This window comes from Plutella xylostella, chromosome 4 (assembly GCF_932276165.1).
Source record: "Plutella xylostella chromosome 4, ilPluXylo3.1, whole genome shotgun sequence".
In the NCBI taxonomy this organism is placed as follows: Eukaryota; Metazoa; Arthropoda; class Insecta; order Lepidoptera; family Plutellidae; genus Plutella; species Plutella xylostella.
Genome location: NC_063984.1, coordinates 6,548,688 through 6,575,225, shown reverse-complemented (window position 1 = coordinate 6,575,225; position 26,538 = coordinate 6,548,688). Strand labels below are relative to the sequence as shown.

The window sequence follows — 26,538 nt, the reverse complement described above, 5'->3', positions numbered from 1 at the left end:
TGTATATTCTGGACAGGTAAGTACATTATACTAGGCAATGCTCAAGAAAACGACTTGTTTGTACACATCTTGTCATAAATCTAAAATTTGCATTGTGTAAGACATCTTAAATTCTTTATGGTTTTCTGAAAAATTTGCCCATAATTTTTGCCCTTTCATGACTTGTTTGTGCCTTATTGTATCATTCAACCGATATTCTATATCATTTATACACAGCACACAGTTACAAAAAGTAGCATAGCATTTGTTTTGTATATTAAGCTTCCTGAGATTTTTATGTACAAAAAAGTTTGTATAGTAGATGTAAATATTGTAAATAAAATGTTATATCTACCTATGTATGTGTGTGTTTGTAAGTGCGAAGTCATGTTTATAGCGATAATTTCACCAACATGTATTCATAGATTTTAAACAGCTAGCTAGCCTATGCATTAAACATTCCTTGCAAATAAAACATAACTAGGAGAACAAGGTCGAATCTGGTTGCCGGATTCATCCTTCAATTCATGTAGTATTTCATTCACTACTGAAAAGATTTGTTTTGCTTCTGAGTAGTGTGACGAAACGAATACGTGAAGTAAGATAATTAGGGCAATGTTAATTCAGTTATTTTTATTGTGTATTGATTAATTGCGAAGTGAACATTCTTTGTTTAATTTAAGTACCTACCTCCTGAATAAAAATGTTTAACATACCTACCTATGTATTTTTACTTTTGTACTTATCGTGTACAGTCGACTCCAGTCCACTTATGTAATTATGAACATTTCCTGAATTTCCAAGACTAGAACCTACTTAGAATAGAATAGAATAGAATACTACTTTATTGACTTAAAAACAATTTACACAAATAACAATTTACTTACCTAACATTATTATAGAACCTGGTCTCCTTTTTTAAGTAAAAAAAAAACACATTGTTATTATTTATAGTGATTTTATATTCAACAAAATTATGTGTGTTGTTAACTCATTTTTGAAGTTCAAGCTGTCGAAAAATAACATTTTAGGTACTCTCGCGAATATTATTGCATTTTTGTGTAGGTAGCCAAGAACGGTAGATAAACGAATCTTAACTAGTTTTACAAACAAATAACAAAAGTAGCGATTCTGAAGGCACCAACTTAAAAATTATCAAAGTCACGATGATTTTTATACTTCTTGATTCATCTTTGTGATAGGCTGCGTTAATCTTTTTTTCCATATGCAAAAATTGGTGCCTTTGGAATCGTTACCAATACCTACTTACCTAGTACATACTTAAAAGTATAAATCTTATAGATAGCAACTCCTATTGTCTAAAGCTTTGGTTTCACTAGAGTAACGTGTCAAGAGAGTAAGGCATATAACATGTAATTATCTTGTGAATATTATAAAATATGAGTCTATAAGACGAAGGTGCTAGCGGGATAAGTATAGATAGGTAGGCCTAATTACAATTTAAAAGCTAGGAAATGTTATATTATCTGTGATAGGTACTTCGTAGTACCTAGATACAATACAATAATGTATACAACTAAACACGGTTGAATGCTGCATGACTGTCTTCTTGTAGTTAGCTAGTAACTTATGATATTAGTTAGATTAGATAGTGCACCTACTTTATGTAAGTAACACAATAATAAAGTTAAACAAATTAAAACTTAATTCTGGCACACAAGACGGTCTCTTTCAGGCAACCATTAGTTTCAGTTTTTTTTTGTATATACAGGGTGTTGCAAAATTGGTATACTAAGCCGAAACCTACATGTGCAGCATGGTATATCTAAGCCCGAATCTGAAATCAGAATTTGGAAATTCACGAAAAAAATATTTATTTTCCCATAGTAAAAAGTCACGTGACCAACAAAGTTTCTATGGAAAATGAAATTTTTTTTTCGCGAATTTTCAAATTCTGATTTCAGTTTCAGGCTTAGATATACCATGCTGCACATGTAGGTTTCGGCTTAGTATACCCTTTTTGCAACACCCTGTAGAAACATCTTATAACCCAAAGCATAGGCTAAGGTAGGTACCTGAAGTATGTGTAATTATTATGTAGATTTATTTATATTTATACAAATAAAATGTGACTTAGACAAAATATTCCTAAAATTCTGACTGTCCGAATTAGGTAGACTTATTATTTTACCTAATCATATCAAGTTTTAAAAAGTCACTGCTATTCATACATATGTTTTTGCTATGTATAAGGTGTAGGTAGGTATACCTTACCTACACACAACATAAGTGAAATTCTCGTTGGCATGATGGCAGGTGAATGTCATACCAAATACTTTATCGGAAAAACAAGATTAAATACGGTTATGCTAACAGCTTCTTACTTCTTCACTGACAATAAAATATTAGCTAATAACCATATTCCTTCACTCGGTATGTATGTACGTACGTCATGTCATGGGAAATGTGACTTTACATAGGTCGAGGTAATGCTATACGGCGCTAGTGGCGGTAGGTACCTATGCGCGCTGCACCAGCAATATCATGAATTCATGAATCAGAATGCAATAGGGATTTTAACATATTCGGAAATATTCACACAATACAAGACACACTACCTATCTATAGTTCAAACCAAGCTAGTTAGTTAAAGTTCAATTCACGTAAGTTGACAAATTTTCTAAATTGTTTTCTATTTTATTAAGCTTTTCACAATTGTTTTTTTTTGCCAACAATAGATACAGTTTTGTTACATTAGCGCGTACTTGTCTGCTCATGTGCAGCTATTGATATATACTTAATAATATTGTGTAGCCATGTGTGGTCATCTTTCGTGAATTGAAAAATCCTCATAATTATTCAACAAGTATAACACTTTTATCTAAATGTCGTAGGTATTAATATTATTATCTATCACAAGTATTAAAATAACTGTTTAAATTATTAATTACTAAATAATAATACTTCGGTGAGGTGATCTTAGATCGCTTATTTTAACGTACAAATTAGATACTTCCGCAACGTAAAATGCGCATAAGCATAGGTACGTACACAAAATCACATGTAGGTACCTACAGATGTAGTTACCTAAAGTTAAATATGTATGGGTGTAATGTAATTATGTTTCTTGGGTAGGTACCAGTACAGTTGTTCAGTATCTATGACCAGATCAGTGATTAGATCATACGGATCTATAAGAGGTTGCCACTTGCCAGTTACTGTCTAAGCTTATTGTAGATAGAAAATCATGCTTTTCTTACAGGTGGCGCCGCTGCCTTTTAAATTAAAGTACCTGATACGTTACACGTCCATACTGGATTACTGGGGTTAACTCTAGCTTATGAAAAATCTATGTTTCTGAACGCTGCTGCGCTACCCACGATTCTATGTCGATTACATGACAGTTCTCGTTCGTATATATTTTGTAAAGCTAGAGTAACCCTCCTACTGAGGCTCTCGGGAACTTAACTATTACCTAACAGTCTTCGCCGACGCAAACTGGGCCTTCACTAAATAATTGAACTATCATTGTAATTGTTCCAGATGCTATCACAGACATGAGTCTGGACTCGGTGAAAACCTTGTTACTAGCTAAACTAGATTTATGTATAAAGGGCTGAATATAATTATTTTTCCAATAACCTAGTGTGTATTTATATTAAAAGGTCTTTAATTTGTTTAATGAGAAAGGCCTATAATTATTAACAGATCAGCTAAGCCATTAACAAAAGAATAGCTTATAGTAATAAATATTATACCTTGTTATAAAATTATTTATTTATCATCCATAATCACATCACATGGACCAAATAACTATTAAATGCTGTAAGAATGAACAGCTTCATAGGTTCATCTACGCTTAAGCCTTAAGGCAAATTCAACCAGCAGTTATCTGCTACCACGGACTACTGTGGTCCCACTATTGTCATGAGTAGGTACGTGATACCGCAACCCACGCCACGGCGGCGGCAGCGGATAACTCTGAGATTTGAATATGGCAGAGCCAGAAGTTGGTTAGGCCAAGACCTGTAGCTTTTTCGGTCATTTCCTATTTTCCAAATCAACCGTTCGTCACAAAAGTCTGAGTAAATAATATACTTATTTTAAATAAGGTAGTCTACTAGTTACTTACATTTTCATAAATCAAATAACTACATGGGAAGTTCGAGTATTTTGAATTTGTATTGCGTGGGAGGGTCGCCGCCTAGCGGTATACGCGCTGCACTAGTTCCGCGCCATACAAATTCAAGTCGATTTTCACTGCTCGGTCGGTTAAGAAAAACCTACACCTAGCCCTCTGTAGGTACATTTAAATGCCATTGTCACAGTTACGATAGGATATGATATCTCCTTAGTTGTTGTACATCTGTATTTCTATCTTTGGTGAGATCTCAGATGCGGCCAATACATAAAATATGTGGATAATTTTAAGAATTGACGTTCTTTATCAAATGAATAGCAGATACAATATTATTTTTACCTAGATGAGAATTCATCTGAACTATCAACCCGGTAGGATATCCTTAAATACCGTACTATACATAAATACCTTTACCTATATCGATGTAAATTATCAGGTAGCATCCTATCCTCATACTTAGAAAGACTACTCACGCAAAATATTAGCAGTTTAATTTAAACTGAAGACTATATGTGTCGGCCTCTATGCTGGTGCATTACACACAAGCTAGGCTTAGCAATCATTCATACTCTACACTCTGTGACTCTATGGTTTTCTACTTTTAGGATGTTTGAGATACATATTTTATAGGCAGTTCTTACGATTCATAATTTTCTTAAACGTATTTTATAATCACTTGAACAAATGGACGCTAATAATTAATATTGTTCATTATCATAATACCTATGTGTACTTATAATTTTATCAAGCTATTATACTTTAATTTGATTGTAAAGTAAGCCTTATTTTCTGTGTTTTTTAGTTTTATAGATTAGAGAAGAATGTTTCCACTTTACTGGAGTGATTGCGGATTATTATAATATTTAATGTGAGAGAAGCTATCGCGTGAAAGGGAAATTTACAATCGGACTGTGATTAGAGATCGGTACGTAGGTACTTTTATACATTTATTTCCGCAAGGAGAGATATTGAATTGACATTAAATATTCTTTGCCGAAATATACATACACATTAAAATCATTACCATAACATTATTAATATAATATTTTTCCTACAGCGATTAACATCGTTTGCAAAATCAAACGTGTAGTTAATCTTTGTGTTCGTTCGCAAATAGTTTTTCTTTGAGAGCTACAATCTTGTCTGTCAAATTGTCTTTCATTTGTAGTTTGACTTTGGTCGGGGGAAACCTGGTGAGGCAGTAGTCTGCGATGATGCAGTAGAGCTTGCACAGCAGCGGACAGAGCAGCGCCTGGTGCAGCACGGCGGCCACGCGGTACCACGGACCCTCGAACGGGTCCAGGATCGCCGGACACAGCATGTGGTTTAAATTCACTTGAGCAGGCTGAAACATAAAATATTTAAATACATTATTATGTGTTTGACTTTTTAAATAATAAAAAATAAATAATAAATAACTTTTATTTCGTTTAAAGCTTAGCCTAGATTACATACAAGGTTGGGACCGCCTAGTAAGTAAACAATACCTGTGACAGACGGCCCCGCTCTTTTAATAACATACGGTTAAAAATATTGAAAGCAACATAAGCTTAACTGTGTAAGATTTTAAGTTAAGGATAGTTAAAGATAACAATATAACAAGTTATGTGAATCTGACACATGAGTGTGTGTGTGTGTGTGTGTGTGTGTGTGTGTGTGAGTGTGTGTGTGTGTGCTTATATTAGATTGTTGCATTTTAGACAAGTGCATATAAGTAGGTAGGTAATACATAATATAAAGTAGGTATATCACCTATAATATGGGCAAGATTAGTATAAGTATAGGTATAACGCGGTTTTTTTTGAACCTACGTTTATAGGTAGGTATGTAGTAAGTATTAGTCTTAGGATCATCAAATATAGGATAGGCATGTCATCAAACATCAAACAGGGTGTATACGTAGTAGTTTGTCAGGTTTGACCCTACGAAAAAAGAAGAAATAATAATCTTGGGATCGGTAAATATCAAACCATCAAACAGGGTGTGTAGTTAGTACATTGCCCTGTTTGACCCTACGAATAAATTCTTGGGATCGGTAGATATTAAGCCATCAAACCTGGAAGTACCTATATATTATTTTTATTATTGTTTTTTTTTTTTAGCATTTGTATTGCAGCAAATCTTCTGTTTCATCGTAATTAAGTTTATCTAAGTGTGACATCATATTTTTTTTACATTCCCGTAAGGACACAGGATATATATTTAATATTTTTTGTAACTGTTTATAAATATGAGCAGATTGCGTCTCATATTGGCGACTAGCAAAAACAGTATTTTTGAATACTGCAGGTATAATAAGATCTTTTCTTCTTTTATTTAGATACTCAGGATTAAAGTGAAGCGTTTTGGGAAATCTTAAAATGATGTTGATAACATAGAGCTTCCTGACTGTAAGTAGATGTGAGTTGGAATATAACAATTCAGTTGAGTACCTGTAGGGTTTGAAAAACATGACCTTGATTAATGATCGTTGGGCTCGCTCCAATTCAATAAATTTTGTCTTAAATGTACCTCCCCATATTGAGATACAATACATTGTAACTGATTGTGCCAGAGAGATGTAAACATCTGTTAGTAATTTTTGAGTGGCAACATGCCTTAACTTCTTAAAAATCCAGATCATCTTCCGTAATATTACAGTTACCGCCTCTATTTGAGAATACCAGGATAAACGTTGGTCTATAACGACACCAAGATATTTTACTGAGTGTACCTTGTTGATATAAAGGCAATCACAAGTGTTACAACAGATTTTTCCGCATCTGTGTATTTTCAAGTTAAAATTATTATCCGGTTGCGAGTTATTGTATATTGAGAAGCACAAGTAATTCGTTTTTTTAATATTTAGTGTAAGGAGGTTAGATCTAAGTATTTCAGAGACAAGAGCCAGTCCGATCTCACTCACTCTCTTGACTTCATCCCAGGAATGTGCATAAAACACTAAAGCTGTATCGTCAGCATACGAAAAGACCTGTCCATTATTTAATATTAAGTTACAGATTTCGTTTATATAGATTAGGAACAAAGTAGGGCCTAGCACACTACCCTGCGGCACGCCATATTCAACATCAGTAGTATTGCTTACATATTGTCCTATCTTAACGGATTGTTTTCTATCTGTAAGATAGCTTGTTAATAGGTTCAATGGTACTCCTCTAATGCCAATCTGTTCCAGTTTTTTTAAAAGGATGGGTATAGACACGGTGTCGAACGCTTTCTTTAAGTCTAGAAAGACCGTGAGGCACTTCAGTCCGTTGTCAAGTTTGTTTACTATCAAAGAACTCAACGCTGCAACTGCATCCTCTGTTGATTTCCCCTGTCTGAATCCGTATTGCGATTTTGAAATTATATTAAATTTATCCAAGTAGTTAATTAGTCTTTTATTAATTATTTTTTCTAATATTTTTGATATTGTAGGTAAAACTGAAATGGGTCTGTAATCATTTACGTCCGCTTTATCCCCTCCCTTGAAAACAGGTGTTATTATAGATTGTTTTAAGTTAGTTGGAAAAATTCCCTTTGTAAGACAAACATTAATTAAATGACAAATAACCGGGATTTATTACCTCATCCTTAGAAAACTTTAGAAACTGTGTAGAAACATTGTCCCAGCCTGGGGCACAGTCATTTTTCAAGTTCATGAGTATATTATAGACCTCAGTAACAGAGGTATCAAGAAGGACAAATTAAGAAAGAGAGTTAGGAGATACAGAAGGGTTATCATAGCACGGAGCACCTATGTTCATGTCTTCTGCCAAGCTCTTACCTATACTAGAGAAAAAATCGTTAACGTAGTTTATAGATTCAATGGGGGTTTGTTTAATTTTTAGAAGATGTTCATTATTGTTTTTATCCTTTGTTAGATGTGTTATATTTTTTATGTTTTTCCAGAGAGCTTTGGAACACTTACTTGATGCCGCTAGTTTATCCCTATCATATTTACGTTTAATTTTCTTAATAAGGTTGTTACAAAAGTTGCGGTATCTTTTATATGTTATATCTAAAATTTCATTATTTTTATCTTTTTTTAAGTTTTTTTGCATTCTATTTCTATTTTTTATACATCTTAGGATACCGGGAGACATCCATGGTTTTAGGGTGCGCTTTGATTTAGGTATATTTATCAATTTAGTATTGTCATTAACAGAAATATTTATTTTATTTATAAGTTGTTCTACAATAACTAGGTGCATACATAATGATATTAATGATTAAAACTAATTTTAATAAAATACTTACAATAGCAATGACTTGCAATATAATGAAATGGTACAGTAGGTTGAGACAGTAGCTGAAAATGGCCCAGTTGAAGTCTTTCAATGGTTCCACATTGTAAACACCTGGAATAGAATGGATGATTATTTCAGTGAGTTTTGATCAATTATGTAGTTCAAACAATAGCTTTAGGTTCATTCACATTGAATATCCAGCCCTAAATAAATAAATTAGAGACAATGACGAAGTATGATATGATAATGTGGGTCATATACACAAATTTGCATCAAATGTTATTCATGTGTATGAAACATGAATAAAAGTATTATTATGTAAAAATATCCCATTTACCTCCAATTCTTAGAAGATAGTATGGTATTATACACATCATCCCATGCTGTATCCAGTATAAAGCAGCTTCTGCAAAAATCTGTGAACAAATTTTAAATGAATGAAAATTATTCATGTTCATACCATACAGAACTGTTGATATGTTTGATGGTATAGTAAGTTTCTGCTTACCTTCCGTGAAGCTGTTTCAGGAAACATAAATGCCAGAAGAGGTCCATTGAGCAAGTTCAAGTGTATGCGGAACAGAGCAGTTACTGTTTTGCTTGGAGGTGCAGACAACAGGTAAATCTAAGAAAAAAATAAAAATTAGCATGTACCTAAATTATACTTAAATGCATCAAATTTGGATGATAGTGGATAATGTGTTAATTTAATTTATATGTTTTTATTAATTGTTGTAATACAAGTTTTGTACAAAATCAAAAGGGATTGCTTATTAATTTCTGCTATAAGTATATTTTAACTAAGTAACTTACTTGGATTAATGTGGTCACATGGCAGGGGTTCAGAAGATATATAACAGTTCTGGAGGCAAACTTAAAGCCAATTTCCATTCCCCATAATAATGTCAGAAGAATGAGAAGCAGCCTCTTGCCCCCGCGGTCACTCCTTGCCAAGTTACAATCATCTGGTAATGTCAATTTTGGGTAAAATTTTATCTAGAAAAAAAAGTATGGTAAGAATATATTTTTAAGCTATTATGATAAGTTTATAACTGACATATAAGTATAAATAAGAAATATCGGCTAAATGTTCAACCTCATCACTGGCATCATTCATCTACTGCTGGACATAGTTTCTTCCATGTCCTGAACAAACTTATTAGTAACTTTTCATAGGTATCATACAGGTATTCAAGAGAAGATATCAGTAATTAAATTAAGGGCACCATAAATTAAATTAGCGTTTTATAAATTTAAACAGACTTGTTTTAACTAGAAAACGATTTCCTTGTAGTTACTTACGATAATATAAATGCAAATTGAAACTACTATAATGGATTCGATGATTTGTCTCGGTATTGATAAATAATAGGCACACTCAGGTCCAACATTTCTAGGCACAGCTCTGTTAGCACCACTATAAGCCCACTCGAACATTTTCACAATAAAAATCAATATCTCATTACTGCATGAACTTGACAGCAACAATCGATTTTTCGGATTTAATGGTAAATAATTAAAAACATTTTTAGTTCCTGCGACATCAGAGATTTAATACGGTCGTATTGACTGACTGGTTCTTTCTTTCTGAAATTCTGAAGTTTCACAAATTTTCAGCCCCTCAGTTCAGTCTGTCACATTTGACATTGACATTAGTGTCAGAAGTGTGTGACACTGTGACACTGACATATCATCCAACATCACCACAGACAACACGAATCGGTTAGGAACTTACGCTGCTATCTACCCTACGAATAAAAATGCTGCTCTACCCCACATGGCGTGGCTATTCGTATTTGCGTATTATATATAGGCGTTTCATAGGCAAATACGGCAAGAAGTTTGGCGAAAATAATGACAACACATCAAAGCTTTGGCAAATAAATAGCCAAGTGGGGTATCAGCATCAGAATAATTATAACTAATCAATGCTTTGCGCATCACAGATTAAATAAAACAAATGTCACAGCAAGACAAAATATGTCGAAGAATTTGATGCTCTTTGAAATTATTTATTTTTGGATTTGGATTTGTCAGATTAGTGAATAATTTGGTTTTTTTCTGGTATTTCGTAGAAATAAGCGTGTAATGATTAAATAACTGTGGAAATGGAAGCAAGGCTATTTTTATAACCAGTTGTTGTGCATTTATAAGGTATTGTACTTTATTGTATTTGTAAAATACCACCTTCGCGATCGTCAAGAAGTTGGTACACCGTTCATTTCCTGTGTTTGTTGGATAATTTTAACGCAGTCACAGATATTGCAATAGAAACTTCTTGAGCTTTTCTGCATGACCCTAATTAAAAACTGTTTGTAAAGAATCGGTGCCTATTGACTACAAAATTATGAATACATTCCCATTTTAACCTTGATTTAAATATTGTACCTATCTATGCTTTGATGTAGAACTTTGATACAATTTCCCTAAGGCCATGTCGATATTTTATTGTTGTTACGCCTATAAGCAGTATATTAAGCTCTGTAATATTTTATTTTTCAGTATAATCTAATATGGTGCTATTATAACAACAATGACAACTGAAAGTGTCCTTGTGAAAGCTATTTACTCCTTCAAGGGAAAGAATAATGATGAACTATGTTTCAAGAAAGGGGACATTATCACAGTCACACAGAAAGAAGAAGGAGGCTGGTGGGAGGGAACCCTGGGTGAGACCACCGGGTGGTTCCCAAGCAATTATGTTACAGAATTTAAAGGTAAACAAAATCAAAAATGTGTATACATATCAGTATATGTAGCTAGTTGTTTCATGATAAATAGATATTTGACATGATACTTCTACTACAATAGTTCATCTGATAGCAAATATGGATTCATTATTTAATTTTTACAGATACATCAGGCTCCCTCACAACATCACCAATAAGAGCAGTGTCAGAGATACAAGCTTTTAGAAATGTTGTCCTTAAAGATATCATTGATTCTGAAAAGGCCCATGTGGCTGAAATGCAAGGACTTGTTGCCAACTTCCTACAACCCTTGGAGAAGAGTGATATGTATGTATTTTCCTCTTTATATGTATACTTCTGTATTCATGTTAATTGAAGATAAACATATAAATAATTATGCTGTGTTATAATAGTTGTGCTGTGATAGTTTTGTCATATAAACTTAATAATATAATTTGCTAAATAAAAGAGTTATATATTTCAGGCTTACAAGAGATGAATTTAAGCAGTTGACAGGAAACATATCAGAGGTGCTACAAATACACGAGCAGTTTCTTAGTCTCCTTGAAGAGTGTGCAACAAAGACTGGACCGGACCAGCGTGTCGGAGGTCTCTTCCTGCAATGGGCTCCTCAGATCAAGGCAGTGCATCAGACATACTGCGCTGGGCACCCAAAAGCTGTTTGTGTCCTTGACAAATACAAGTGAGAACCAATTCAATAGTTCTAGTATCAAATCCAAATACTATTAGCATTTAATTATGTGGAATTGAGTGGCACAATACCATAATGACTTATCACTGTGGCTTAACGACCAAATGGTGTAGTGGTTAGTGACCCTGACTACTGAGCCGATGGTCCCGGGTTCGATTCCCGGCTGGGGCAGATATTTGTTTTAACACAGATATTTGTTCTCGGGTCTTGGATGTGCCCGTAAAATGGCAATAGGCCCGCCCCCTATTACATTGGGACTAACATAACACTCTGGAGAAAAGTGGGTGCAGCAATGCACCTCTGCCTACCCCGCAAGGGAGTACATTAGTACAAGGCGTGAGTGCGTGTTTTGAGTGCGTGTGTAGAATATTTTTCTACATAGACAATCTAACAGACAATCTAAAGAGTGACAACTATGACAGTAATTTCCATTCCATATAGCAACATACAGTACCTAACTCCTCAGGGGGTCCGGTCAATCCACATGTAAACGATAAGAACAATCCTACAGTACACTGACTATGCCCCTATTCCCTCAGAGAGGACCTTAACTCGTGGATGGAGAGTGCAGGGGCAGTGTGCCCGGGGGTGCTGGTGCTCACGGCGGGGCTGTCGCGGCCGTTCCGCCGCCTCGGCAAGTACCCGGCCATGCTGCAGGAGCTGGCAAGGCATGTGCACGAAGCTCACCCTGATAGAGGAGATACGCATCGCGCTTCCGTGGTGTACAAGGATATCGCGGTAAGTAAAGCCATGCTGCGATCATGTGGAAGAAATCCGCTCTCACCAATGTTTTGCTATATATTATAACAAATATGATTCGTGGATATCAAAAGAATCCATAAAACGAAATTCTGGATACACACTTTAAACTAGCAAACAGCATATTCAAAATTCAAATGACTATTGACTGAGGGTGTGTGAGGTAAAAAAAGTGTTTAGCTACAAATGATGCTGACTACCTGAGTCCTTCACAAAGTTGTGCATTTAAATTATTTCCAAAATGTGTGTTGGTATTTAGACTAATGTAGCTTTTTAGCCGCGCCGCTCAATTCGTGACCGCAGCTAAAATATTATGCATAATTAAAATTATACTAAGTGGCAATAAAACGATTAAAATTTTAGCTCATATTAATGGGAGAATTTAATTGTGATCGATTCCAGACCAAACGTCCAGCCACTCACTCATATTTCGTCATGTCTGCGACCTTGGTTTGAATCTATTTCTATTTCGGGAACAGTTTCCCATTAACTTTTTATACACAATGTTGCTATTTACGTACCTATTGCAACCTGCAAAAACACAACTTTATAAACATACAATGTTTGTTGTGTAAGCTCCACAGTCACTTGTGTATGTTAAATTAAATGATGTGTGCTATTGTAATTGCTAATAATTATGAATGCCAGTGTGTTTTAATACCAATGTAATGAGCTAATTGCTATTTAGCGAAAATAATAGCCGATCACTCCTAAATACAAACTTTTCTGGTCAGGAATTTCACTTTCAATAACTTTTGTTATCAGGACGTATAGCCACCTTTTATGCCGTATTTCCCTATAAAACACTGTCACCTAGTCTAGCCTAGAATGTAGATAAACCCACAACCTCCACCCCTAGAGTGCGTGAAGAGCCCCAAAACAGAAGGAGCTAGAACTGCAAATATACTGACCCAATCTATACAATTCCTCAAAAAACTGTCTCCTATGCCCCATGCACATAATCTAGAATACCAGTAACAGCAATAAACCCACAACCTCCTCCCCTAGAGCGCGTGCGCAGCGCTGCGGCGCCAGAAGGAGCTAGAGCTGCAAGTGGTGACGGGCGAGGTGCGCGGCTGGCACGGCGGCGAGATGGCCGCGCTGGGCGACGTGCTGCACATGGGCAGTGTGGCTGTGGGGGCGGCACATACTGACAGATACCTCGTGCTGTTCCCTAGTACCCTGCTGCTGCTGTCTGTGAGCAAGCGCGTGTCGGCGTTCGTGTACGAGGTGCGTGGCGATTGTTTGTATCATGAGTTATAGTAGAGTAGATAGGTACAAGGTAGCGTGGCTGTAGGGGCGGTCCATACTGACAGATACCTCGTGCTGTTCCCGAGCACGCTGCTGCTGCTGTCTGTTAGTAAGAGGGTGTCGGCGTTCGTGTACGAGGTGCGTGGTCATTGTTTGTAGCATGAGTTATACTAGTAGTGTAGATAGTTAGACACATGGGCAGCGTGGCTGTAGGCGCCGCGCATACTGACAGATACCTCGTGCTGTTCCCTAGTACCCTGCTGCTGCTGTCCGTTAGCAAGCGCGTGTCGGCGTTCGTGTACGAGGTGCGTGGCGATTGTTTGTTGCATTAGTTATAGTAGTGTAGATACATGTTAGCGTGGGTGTGGGAGCGGCCCATACTGACAGATACCTCGTGCTGTTCCCGAGTACCCTGCTGCTGCTGTCCGTCAGCAAGCGCGTGTCGGCGTTCGTGTACGAGGTGCGTGGCGATTGTTTGTTGCATTAGTTATAGTAGTGTAGATACATGTTAGCGTGGGTGTGGGGGCGGCCCATACTGACAGATACCTCGTGCTGTTCCCGAGTACCCTGCTGCTGCTGTCCGTCAGCAAGCGCGTGTCGGCGTTCGTGTACGAGATGCGTGGCGATTGTTTATAACATGAGTAATACCTAGTTATAGTTGTTTAGGTACAAGGTAGCGTGGCTGTAGGGGCGGCCCATACTGACAGATACCTCGTGCTGTTCCCTAGTACCCTGCTGCTGCTGTCCGTCAGCAAGCGCGTGTCGGCGTTCGTGTACGAGATGCGTGGCGATTGTTTATTACATGAGTAATACCTAGTTATAGTTGTTTAGGTACAAGGTAGCGTGGCTGTAGGGGCGGCCCATACTGACAGATACCTCGTGCTGTTCCCTAGTACCCTGCTGCTGCTGTCCGTCAGCAAGCGCGTGTCGGCGTTCGTGTACGAGGTGCGTGGCGATTGTTTGCAACATGAGTTATACTATATATTAGTGTAGGTAGTTAGATAATAGGAAACGTGGCCGTGGGCGCTACCCGTAGCTCCTAATATAAGTTAGGTACATTGTAGCTTCATGACGAAGGGTCTATAGTTGTGTCGGTGATTCGTCGGTATGAGTTTGATAGGAATAATTGGGCACTTGACAAATTCCTCATGATTTTATCTTTATTTGTATGTATGTAAGTATATTATTGTTCATCGATATCCATTAGGAGACCATCAAGGTATACCAATTAATGTAAAGTTTATACAAGACGTGTCTCATTATTACATTACTTAATAAGTCACACTAAACTAATCTCCCCACACGCAGGGCTCGCTCCCGCTAACCGGCATATCGGTCTGCAAGCTCGAAGACACGGAGACCAGAAAGAACGCGTTCGAGATCAGCGGGCCGATGATCGACACCATCGTGGCGGTGTGCCAGACGCGCGCCGAGGCCGACAACTGGGTGGGGCTGCTGCAGAAACACTCTCAGGGAAGTCCGGCGCATGAGCCCGGGCAGCCCATGTCGCTGCCTCAGGTAAGGAGTACAACTTAGACGGAACCCAGCTCCCGCGCCATGGTATCTATATTGACGAAGATATGTATGGATATGTATGGAATGGACTGCCGACCAATCACGTAGCTATGTTTTACTCGAATTATGATAGAGTGCCGTTATCTACGTCGATGATGATGCCATGCCGCAGGATCTACAAATTGCTAATGCGTCGTGGATACTTTTTAAAATTAAATTGTAACGAATAGTCATATCGACTTCATGTTGACTTAATGTATGCATTATTTGACAAGTTTCCAGTGCGTTATCAATTTGAAGGGCCTATCATCCTATAATTTAGATACACAGAAACAATTTTATTAAAACATGGAATACAGATAGAAAATATTTATGGTGCCAAAATTAATAGGTTCTAGAATGCTGGTGTCCTGCCCCGGATTGTGAAACCAACATATTATATTAGTATCTTACCTTGATCTGACCCGGTAACAGTTGACTGTAAACCTAAAATGCCTATACAGATACATATTTGTAAATTATTGTTGTAAAATAAAAAAAAATATATTTCTTAAAGTATGGTGTTTCAGCGACAGGATAAACGTGTCCAAGGTGTTATTGTGTTTTTTTTTTCGAAAATATAAGTGAATTTTTCAGCCTCATCCCACAGTAAACTATTTTTTCTATTGTATGTATATGTTAAACTGATATTACTAGTACTCGTTGCGTTGAGCGGATATCCGGAGCGGATACCCGCTGCGGTTTCTTCACTTAACACAAATGTTCTCTCGTCGACCAAAACAGCAGAAGTCCAACCACTCTGCGACGGCAGATGTCCGCTCATCGCAGCGGAGGCCCTTACAGAAACGTATAATGTTTACTACCTACTATATTTTTGTAAATCTGGTAGGTGTTGTGTTTGTAGTATCTAAGTAAAGGGATCCATAATGAATGTATTTTATGGTTTTGCATAGCTGGCGCGGTCCCCCTCTGAGGGCGCCCTGTCCAGCATCAGCTCTGGCCGCCGCAGCCTGTACCACGTGACGCTACCGCCGTCCAACTACCCGTCCGCATCGCCGTACTACTCCCTCACTAAATACTTCGCGAGACTAGTCAAGAAAAAGGTCATAACGAGGCAAATGCTGCGCAAACTGCTACACGAGCGGCCGTGGGCCAAGGCCTTCGAACTGACGGGCCTGCCGGTGATGCGGCGCCACAAGAACCGGATCCGGCTCAAGATAGGAGAAGACGGGACCATCGGGACCGAGACGGATACGGACAGCGAGCGTGACTCGGAGTCTGACAGCGAGCGCGAGACCGACACCACGGGGAGCTGCAGCTCGGGCGCGGTGCGGGGCGCGGGGCGGGGCGTGCCGCGGCAGGACGCGCTGGACCGCGCCGCCTCCGCCGCCAGCAGCTACAGCTACGTGCGCTACCACGACCACCGCCTCGACCTGGACGTGCCGCCCGGCTTCGAGCCCTACATGGCCGTCCGCGGCGACTGCACCCGGCAGATATTCGAGGAAACACCGTCCCCCTCCCTCCTCTCTTGCGTCGTCAGCCCACCCCCTTCTAAACTTGACCTCAGTAAACTGAGCCCTTATTTCAATCAAAACGAAAGCACAGACGATTCCGGATTCGATGTCGGGGGTAACAAAGTGTACATGGCATGTGAAAACCTAGCAGACATCGACCATTCAGTCCCGATCGAAAGTCTCGGCGACGAAGATGGAGATTTCTTACCGACGAGGCGGAGCTTTCCCCACTACAGCGCGAAGAGCGATGTGCCCCCGAAACCGTGGAAGTCTACGGAGGAAAGCTGTCCCCACGATGACACAAACACAGACATCCAGACCGTACCTAGCAATGTGGTTGAGATACTAGACCCGCCGTCTCCGCCAGGCTCGCCTTCTGTGTGCGATGTCGCTAATACAGATTCAATCATCATTGATCCGCCTCCCATGTTCAGGAACACCGAAGAGGATCTGAAAGTGATCAACGTGAACCTTAACACAAACATACCATTTAGGAAGCACTCACTGAACTCGGACAAGAGAATAAGGCGATCAGTGTCGAAGTCGATGGTAGAAGTGGACGGGTGTCGCGGCGAGGAGCCCGCGCGGCTGAGCTCGCAGTCGGAGCGGCGCGGGGGCGGCGCGGGGGGCGCGGGGTGCGCGTGCTGCGAGCGCTGGGCCTCGCACTCGCCGCGCTCGTCGGACTCGGGCGTGGTGGGCAGCTGCACGCTGGCGTCGCCGGAGCTGCCTGACGGACAACACAAGGGCTCGCTCGGCGACCTGTCGCAGGCCGACCGCCGCAAGCTGACGCTGTCGGAGCTGGAGGCGGCGCGCTACGAGGAGCAGTGCCGCTGCACGTCGCCCTTCGGCTCCACGGCGCGCTCGCCCAGCGTGGCCAGCGCGGCCTCCGACCCCCCCCCGCGCCTACAGCGCACCTCCATCCACCGCCGCGTCGACCAGTACGTGCCGCTCAAGCCGCTCGTCACGCCGAAGCCGGACCCGCCGCCGCGCATCTACCGCCACCCGAGCACGCACATCGAGAACCCCAAGAACGTCCGCAAGCCCGTCCCGATGCAGTGGAGCACGCTGAACATCACGGAGCGGTCCAAGCCCAGCCTGCACTACCACATGCGGATATACCGCGAGCAGGAGCCGCGGCCCGCCCGCGCCCCGCGCCGCGCCCCCGCCGACGCCCGCCGCGTGCGCTCGCGCAGCGCCGACCTCGCCAAGCTCCAGCCGTGCCTGTCCGAGCCCGGCGGCGGCTTCGTCGTGTATCGATCTGATTTGTATGCGCACTGGTGGATGAAAGCCAAGTTACCTATTACCGTGGTCACCGACTCAGGCAAGGATCATTGTTTTGTAAAGAGATACTGTGTGTGTATCACCGGTTTGAATATAATATTGCCTTGATTTGATAACCACACGATTAATACTATCATTAGAAGAGTTACCCCAGAATTTCAGTGCTTTACTTGATCATCCTTGCCTGTGTTTATTCATTATACTAACAACATGTCTTTTCATCTCCAGTAGATACTTCATTGACTAACAACTAAGAAAGTTTAGTGCATGGAAAGGCTTGAAATGTTTCCCGATTTCTTCCCAACCAAATGCACAAACGTAGCGCCGACAATACGGATTTTCAGATAATAAAAATATACTTCATCAATACAGAAACAATACTCTATTGGATTATTTATGACAAAAGAATAAACAACAGTCGAGTTGGGGACGGGCAGTGTTTCCGCCATTGTTTACCTTTGAATCGGTTTAAAAACATTTTTATTATACTATTACTTAGCCGCCCGTACAAAAATTTATTGCACATGTGAACTGGATTGGATATTAATTGACACAGACAAGCTGTGACGTCGCTCCGTTGAGCAGTTAACTCTGATACGTGTGTACTTAAGATTTATTGGTGTGTGCTTTTGTTGGCAAAGTGAAACTAGACTACCTAGCGTTAGCGTATGTTAGTTAATATTACTGTGCTTCGATCGATTACAGCGAGTTTCTCTTTCAACAGATGGCCATGAGCGACAGCAATAACTCCGACTTGTCATCGGGCCTTTCGAATCACAAACGATCACATTCCTTCAACAATCATCAAAGCTACACGCAGCACACACAACAAACGCAGAAAAACAAACAAACGAATGCGTCCGCGCGCTGGCTGCTCAACTCCTGCGACTCTCTGGACCAGTCCTCTGCCAAAACAAATAAAACGCCTATCGGGAAGAAGTTTTCATCAGTCGATTTTATCGACATCGGCGGGTCGGGCTACAGCAGTAAAGGTAAGCTATCTATAATTTTAGAATTTCAGATTCTTAGAAAATTGAGGCATTTCTACGGCCATTCATATTGGATATGACTTGTGTGAAGAAGAAGTGGAGGTGTAAAATAGCAACAGCTAAAGATCAAAGGGCACTGAAATGTTACCACAAGACAAGAGTGTTTTACTAGAAGTACAAAAGAAAGTGCACTTCGAGAGTTAAAACATATTTGATGTGTTATGCTTCGCGCACAAGTTTTATCGTCCCACGTAAAGTGTCTTCTCAATTTACGATGGCAGCACGTGAATCTTTTGATATTTCTTACTAGGCACTTATTCTGTTACGCTGTGGTTTTAGTATGATTCAAATATCATGTACTGGCAGTACAATATTACTTTGAATATTATCATTAAAAATAAAATTATATTTTATAAGATACCACAAACCTTACAGGGTAGTCTTTTCCATACTTGACCGGGCAGAATTTTAGCAGACATTCGATGGTATATGCTTTTCTAGTGCATTTCACTATCTTAGCTAAGTTTATTCATAGTACTCAATTTCGGTGATAGTCCTCTGATACGGTGGGCCAAACTTCGATATTATGCTGTTGCCCGATATTTATTGTAGGTAAAACCCAGCGCTTCTTCCACTTAGTCGCGTTGACTGCAACTAAATGATAGTGGCGCGCATAGCAGTTATTCGATTAAGTTTGATCATGTTATAACCATTCGTCAGTTACTTGGTCGTTGGTCTATCCGTCCAGGAGGGTTACTCTATACTGTCGAAAAACGAACGAACGAGAGTTGTCGTGCCATCGGTTTCATCATCATCATCATCAGCCTATAGCCTATAGCAGTCCACTGCTGGACGTAGGCCTCTCCCAAAGCACGCCACTGGATGCGATCTTTAGCTTTAGTCGGTACGTTTAATACAACGAAAGAGTCGTGCCTCGTGCCTGCAGCAGGCCTCCGAAACTTAGTTTTTCGTCATAAAGACTGACCCCCAGGATATAACTAGCCCGTGCCTCACCCAGGCTGGAGCGTGACGTGCCTGCGGCCGGCGCCGCCGCTGCGCCCGCAGTCCTTCGGCGCCGGCTCCGACGAGAACATCGGGCCCACGCACCCCTACGCGCCGCACCAGAGGAAGTCCAACTCGTACGAGGAAGATGCCCTCATCCTCAAGGTCATCGAGGCCTACTGCACCTCGGCACGCTGCCGCAACGCTGTCAGCTCGGGTGAGTAGAGACTCTACACACTATACAAATATATGTTATGTATTATATCATGTCCCTTTACTTATGTGTAGCCGACCAGATCTATAATACTCATTTTGTATACCATTCAATCATCTATCCCCTAACTACTTAAGACAGATTAATCCAAATCAAAAATAATGCCGTGTCCCAATCTTAATTATGCCAATTGACGTATCCGAGCCCGAAATGGATAGGATAATTAGTTTAATGTGTTTATGCGATTTTTAATGCCCGACCACGGCATATTAATGGGCGGCAGTAAATTTGCGTCACGTTGGAGCTAAATCCTTCATGCCCTCGTTTACGGCGCTGTACAAAGTGTTACCCTGTTTTATTATAGATGAATTAACAACACCAAGTGTTCATACTTAACGGTTTGGCTGGACTAACATAGAATATTTATTATGCAGTACCCAATATTCCACTGGAGATTTTCGAGTCGACAAGGAGAAGACACGCAAAGTCAAGAAATCGAATAATCAGTTGGTTTTTAGAATAGTCCAAAGAAAAGCATCTACTACCTATCCTATCTATATACTCGAAACCAAATAACACTAGTCATTATAGAACGCTTGTTAATTATAAACTTTCAAGGTGGTGGTTGGTGACGACATCCTTAAAATATACAATATGATTTATGATAATCATGGCAGCTACTATATAGATATTAGTCAAATGGACACTATAATTTCTGTGAATTTCAGCTATTGCGTTATGGTCTCTAACTATGCCTATCTGTTTTTTTTTTCAAACTTAGAAGCGTAAATTATCTTATTATTTTACAACTTCTGGGTTTTATATAAATGTGCCGCTTATTAAAAAATTTAATTCTCCGTTGCCATTTGTCATATTTTGATGGTGTCGTCACATGTAAAGCACTTGTATTGTATGTAATCAATCAATCACTAGTTATGTGTACTTTGAACACTGTTATGCAATATTTGCTTCAGCGGGAATTGTGTATGTCGCACACTGTTACTTGGTACATACTAGTATAACTACGTATACTTAAGTGCATGGTAATACCGCATGCTTTGACATAGTCATTACTCATTAGACGGCCCTAGTTTACGAGGCTGCTCCTAGACACTAACGTTTATTACTGCGGATATCGGACGCGTTTTGTAGTACAAAGTGATATTTATTAAAACAAGAGTATTATGTTAGCTTTTGCTAATTAGTTTTACATACGACAGATCTGATAAATTTAGTCTGAGACACATTTTATTGTTGTTTCTTTGTTAGGAAGCTGGAGGTAGGCGAGTGATTAATCTTGCTTGATTAATGACTTATGCTTCTTATGGAGCCAGTTTGTGTAGCTCAGTGTTACTTCTATATTCTATAGGTAACTAAAGTCGTTACGGCATCTACCCAAAATGCTCTTCGATGTTGTGGCTATATACTGTTATGCTTTTAACTTGTAGGTAACGTATTGTTAACAATTATATGACTAATGTTATTAATTAACCACAAGGATACTAGCTACAAGCATCAGCGTTGTCCTTAATGATCTGCATTCGCATCTCTTCTCCACCCAACCCAGCGGTCCGTTTGAATGTTTCTATTTTGTTACATGCGGCCGCCTCTTATGTCGCACCAGCAGTGGACTACGCCCACTTAGCGCCCGGTAAAGTACACAGCCTCGCACCCGTTGCCACTAACAGATACTTTAACTGTGCTAAACCCGACGGGCGGCGCGCGGACGACGCGGCGGCGGCGGCGCGGCTCGCGCGCGTCAAGCGCAACAAGAGCTCGTCCGCGGCCGACGTGGCGTGGGGCGGCGCGGGGGGTGGCGCGGGGGGCGCGGGGCAGGGGCGGCTGCTGGCCCAGCGCCGCCTGCAGCTCAACCGCTCCAACCCCACGCTGTGGGAGTGCGGGACCGGCGGCGGCGGCGCCGGCGGCGCGGTGCGCTGGGGCTCGCAGCCCAGCCTGGCGCCGCCGCGCGCGCCCCCCGCGCCCCCCGCCGCGCCGCCCCGCTCCGCGCGCTCCTCCACCTGGTGCTGCGCCAGCTTCATCAAGCAGCTCAACAAGCACCACTTCGACTGACGCTCGCCCCCGCGTGACGTCACGCCGCGCCCGCGCCAGGTGCACCCCGCCGCGCCCGACCCCCACACGCGTCTCGTCTAACTCGCTAACACCCCATAGCGTTTGTTTTGCTATAACGACATCTCACTAGTACATATTTCAACCATTCTCCGACACCGGCTTATTTTCAAGTCTTTAGTGCATACTTTTTCGACGATAGTTGTTGATCTAGTTGGAGTTATTCTTGGAGTTTTTTATTAATGAAGATGAAAATATCTTCATAATCACATTCACTGCGGGTGACCGTGCACACCGATTAACCTTTTCATTGTCATGTCATGGATGCGCCGTAGTGCGGCAAGTTTTATATTTACACTTCATATTAACTGTGCATGTAAACCGAACGAGTATTATTAACTTACTTGATTGTAAACTTATGTTAACCAATCCATACCAAATATATCTATGTATAAAATAGATCACGTCACTTGCATGGGTTTGTTGGTGTTCTTTGAAAGTATAAATAGACAAGTATTTGGTATAAGGAAGCATGAATTGAGGTAGAGGGATGGTCTATAATGATGTGATATGAATATAGGCTAGGGATTGCATCATTATCGGGGCCGAAGTATCGCGGCGACTGAGAGTCGGGCTTCAGTATTAATGACTCCACGATGAAGATGCTACTGTTCAAATAAGCTATTTAACTTGCTTCTTTCAATATTCGCTCTTGGAAGTATTCCTTTGTACATTGTTTACGATTCTTCAGTCTAATATATCTACTATAAGCATATTTATTGTAGTTAGTACATAGAATATTTAAGAATATACTAATGGTGCTTGAAATATTAATATGTATAATAATGATTTGATATTATGTAGAAACGCTTCTAGATTGCGGCTCTATTATTAATGTTGCAAATGTATAACGATATATTTATAAAGTTACATATTATACCTATTTGACGAGAGGTGCAGTATTTTCTCCTTTGTAATTCAATACGTTACTGGTAAACGTGTACCTCCGATGGGACTGTAGGCGGTAGTAAATTTTGGCGTGCGCCTACGTACATAATGCATTATAGAGTTTATTTATGTTAGTTTTGGAGGGAGTTAACAGATAGTGCAGCGAGTAATCACGGCCGCGGCGCGCGCTCATTAAATATTGAGCCGCTCGGTGCTGCAGAGTGTACACACGTGGACACTACGTTAAACCCGTGCCAACAAAAATGATGCTTTCCCGCCACATCTCTTTATAAACTGAATGCCGGTCGCGGTATCATTTGGCTTGATTTAACTTTCATTGTTACATTATCGTTCGATTATTATCCTATCATTTAACCGCTCAATCGTATTGTATTAAAGCAGCGATAACTTTCACAGTCATTATTTTCTGTCCGCGACACAAACAGTGTAGATATATCGCAGTTGGAGTGGATGGTTTTGTTCGCAGCCACAAGTTATAAGTTATGCTCTTTCGCTGAACTTTAACTCCCTCTGAGCGCCGGATGCGGTTTAGCTAAGACATAGCTTCTCGTATTTGTAATTTGTTGTGTATATTAAGTCTTCCTATTATTTATTTATACTTCTCATTCTCTTCTTTATGTAAACTTAAGTATGAATAAACTATTATACCTATACAGCCTGCATTTCTTCACTATACATATTATACACTGTTAATTTATGTTTAGGTGATATCTATGTATGTATTTGTCTAAATACGACCTTTATATTATTTTCATATTATGTATTTAATAATAACCTAGATCTGAAACACTTATGAATATCGGATCTCGCTCGATGCGAGCTCGCTACTGCAAAATCTGTAAATTGAAATAATATTTCTCCGTTATACATATTTAACAACTTAACAACGTAAAATTATTTTATCGCATCATAAACTGATCGTTAATGTTGTTTTATATTATGTTTGTCTCATCCTTTATAGCTTTAATTAAATTTCGTACATAAAATGTATAATTATTCCTCATTTTACCTTCATTAATCTCGACCTGAATGAATCAAATAATCTGTTTGTAATTTTCATCTGGAAATGACAGCAAACCGTTGAAATGGAATTATATTTCACCAAAAAATATACTACGCTTTCTATTGTTCTTATCTTGAAGCCAATGAAATGAAATAATATACCAACCCGGGAAAGTTTAATTTATTGATCAAAGGCACTGAATTTCAGACACGCTTTGTATTTCCCGGCGACATATTTTATATCATGCGCTGAGAGCGAATGTCCCACTGAGTTCAAGTTTGCTGCTATTTCTACGTGACCCACAAATACTAAATCGATGACGAATAATGCAGTTAAATATATCTAGTGAACCTTTGTATATAAATATGTTTTCTCAGAATATATAATGTGTGTTAAACGGTAAAGCAAAATTATATTTTTTATCGAATTTTATTGTAGTTACACTGAATAAAGCATTGTAAATCATTTAAAATTTTTGTATCAATTCTTCGTAGACCTTCAACACAGACCGACGAACCTGCTTTTAAACACAAGACAATGCACTACTCTAATCACAAGAAAGTAACATGAACATCACATAGCACCACCTAAACACTTACACCATATAAAACACCGCTCACGTATAGAATAACACGGAGTGTCCGCCAGCCCCATAGATACTTCTCGACTAAGGTGGGTACTACAAACTGCCCTGAAGAGTTGCTATGAGGTGGAGCTCAGTATTGAAGTGGGTGTAACGTTACAGAATGCGACGACGACAGCCCGGTGTCGGCGGAGGCGCTGGTGCGCTCGCCCTCGCTCCCCGCGCACCCCGCGCCCGCCGGCCCCTGGACCCTCGTCTACAAGCTACAGAACGAACTCAAGACACTCAAACTGGACGTGAAGAAGCTGCAGCAGCAACTGAATGAAGAGAAGCAGGAACGCGCCGCCGCCGTGGCCGCCATCCACGCCACGCTGTTGAAGGACGCCAAGGAGACCAAATGCTGACTTGCCAAATGCAACTAATAGTATTAACCAATTAGGTAATCGTAACGTGTTGTGTGAGTATAACCGACTGAATTTATTTACTTATTTTATTTACCTACTAATACCGAACTACTTAATAAAAGTATTTTTGTACATTTATCATAAAGTTTTCTTTTTATTCCATCGGCTGAAACCCATTTGTACAGTTGACATATGCAGGCCAAACTGAAATAGATTTTGGCGAGATAATTCGCGGCGATCGCTGGTGCGATATAGAGTGGATACGAATATCTGGTATTGTCCCGAATCTGTCTGAAACTCATTTCAGTTCGGTTTGACCTATTTGCGTTTTTTCTCTAACTCAAAGGGATCACAAACAAGATTAGTAATGAAATCCCGTTGATTGCGGCGACCTCAAACGAGCATCACGTAGGGAAGCGCGTAAAGTTGGAGCTCTCACAACTTTTATAGTGCTCGGTGAGGTAGGTAAGTAACAAGTACCTAACTCGTACAAGTAGTTAGTGTTCTTTCATTAATTTTAATACGAACTGAACAGGCAAGTTGGTCGGTATGAGGAGGTTTAATTCCAAGTTTATTGAGAGCTACATCCGGCCCGTGCTCGTACACGATTCAACTTTATTGTTGAAAGGAGCAATCTGGGAACAACGGCACAAGTACATGCAGTAGGTAGAAGTAAAACTATTGAAGTTGGGTCGCGAGGCACGGTCCAGCGAGTACCCAGTCGACCGCCACACGTGTCGCTCACCCGACCTCACGCCGCTCACAGACCCAACCTCACACATACACAACTATATTCTACATATTATTATACAAACTAATTATAATTAGGTACGTTACAGCTTAATATTACTACACCATGAGCTTAACTCTCCATTAAACATATTGACTCCAACAACTTTACACACAATCAAACTGCTGCCCCACATTTAAAAGCAATAAATCCGCATAAATTGTTGATCGATTGCACATAAATTCAATCAGTTGCTTTGGGCGGCAATCTCAATTCGTCTTGTTTTTCATGTCGGTTTCAGTATGAATGTAACGATCATTTTGTTTCATGAAAAAGAAATATCGCCCAAAGTTAATTTCATTTTCAATTTGCCGAAGACGCGGGCGGCAGACGCGCATTCGGACCGAATAAATTACATGGCGCCTCTTTCCGGATGATAATCTGTTTTGTATACTTATTAATTTGTCAAATTACCTCGTGAATCCCGATACACTGTTTTATCAGGTAGGACTAATTCAATAACCTGTTGCGTTGCGTATCATCGT

General features: G+C 40.1%; 2 protein-coding genes across 9 annotated transcripts; one reads left to right on the top strand and one right to left on the bottom strand.

Moving 5' to 3' along the window:
- Nucleotides 1–3,609: 3,609 nt before the first annotated feature.
- LOC105386153 (transmembrane protein 164) lies at nucleotides 3,610–9,932 on the bottom strand. Its single transcript, XM_011556656.3, has 6 exons — nucleotides 9,613–9,932; nucleotides 9,124–9,306; nucleotides 8,819–8,935; nucleotides 8,648–8,726; nucleotides 8,321–8,421; nucleotides 3,610–5,426 (listed from the first exon to the last, which is right to left on the bottom strand). The coding sequence occupies exons 1-6, from the start codon at nucleotides 9,745–9,747 to the stop codon at nucleotides 5,172–5,174; spliced, it is 870 nt and encodes a 289-aa protein (XP_011554958.1). The 5' UTR covers nucleotides 9,748–9,932; the 3' UTR covers nucleotides 3,610–5,171.
- A 369-nt stretch (nucleotides 9,933–10,301) lies between these two features.
- LOC105386151 (rho guanine nucleotide exchange factor 6) lies at nucleotides 10,302–25,408 on the top strand. Of its 8 annotated transcripts, none has more exons than XM_048626992.1 (11): nucleotides 10,302–10,464; nucleotides 10,813–11,027; nucleotides 11,165–11,327; nucleotides 11,485–11,703; nucleotides 12,252–12,450; nucleotides 13,480–13,701; nucleotides 15,031–15,240; nucleotides 18,757–19,024; nucleotides 20,040–20,240; nucleotides 21,862–22,346; nucleotides 25,022–25,136. In XM_048626992.1, exons 2-10 carry the CDS (start codon nucleotides 10,844–10,846, stop codon nucleotides 22,305–22,307), a joined length of 2,112 nt encoding a protein of 703 aa, XP_048482949.1. In that variant the 5' UTR covers nucleotides 10,302–10,464; nucleotides 10,813–10,843; the 3' UTR covers nucleotides 22,308–22,346; nucleotides 25,022–25,136. The 8 variants fall into 8 exon arrangements, with proteins under 8 accessions (XP_048482949.1, XP_048482946.1, XP_048482952.1 ...); XM_048627008.1 differs by having other exon boundaries at nucleotides 10,305–10,464; nucleotides 21,865–21,888; nucleotides 25,022–25,408; XM_048627001.1 differs by having other exon boundaries at nucleotides 10,305–10,464; nucleotides 21,862–21,888; nucleotides 25,022–25,408.
- Nucleotides 25,409–26,538: the final 1,130 nt, after the last annotated feature.

What these genes read in the sequence shown, in the direction of transcription:
- LOC105386153 (XM_011556656.3), bottom strand. Translation starts at nt 9,747, where the DNA reads ATGTTCGAGTGGGCTTATAGTGGTGCTAACAGAGCTGTGCCTAGAAAT. An exon ending in ATGTGACCACATTAATCCAA is followed by an intron (nt 8,936 to 9,123) that starts GTAAGTTACTTA and finishes TTTTTTTCTTAG; the next exon opens with ATTTACCTGTTGTCTGCACC. An exon ending in TATTGCAAGTCATTGCTATT is followed by an intron (nt 5,427 to 8,320) that starts GTAAGTATTTTA and finishes TTTATGTTTCAG; the next exon opens with CCTGCTCAAGTGAATTTAAA.
- LOC105386151 (XM_048626992.1), top strand. Translation starts at nt 10,844, where the DNA reads ATGACAACTGAAAGTGTCCTTGTGAAAGCTATTTACTCCTTCAAGGGA. An exon ending in TGTGTCCTTGACAAATACAA is followed by an intron (nt 11,704 to 12,251) that starts GTGAGAACCAAT and finishes CTATTCCCTCAG; the next exon opens with AGAGGACCTTAACTCGTGGA. An exon ending in TGTCGGCGTTCGTGTACGAG is followed by an intron (nt 13,702 to 15,030) that starts GTGCGTGGCGAT and finishes CCCCACACGCAG; the next exon opens with GGCTCGCTCCCGCTAACCGG.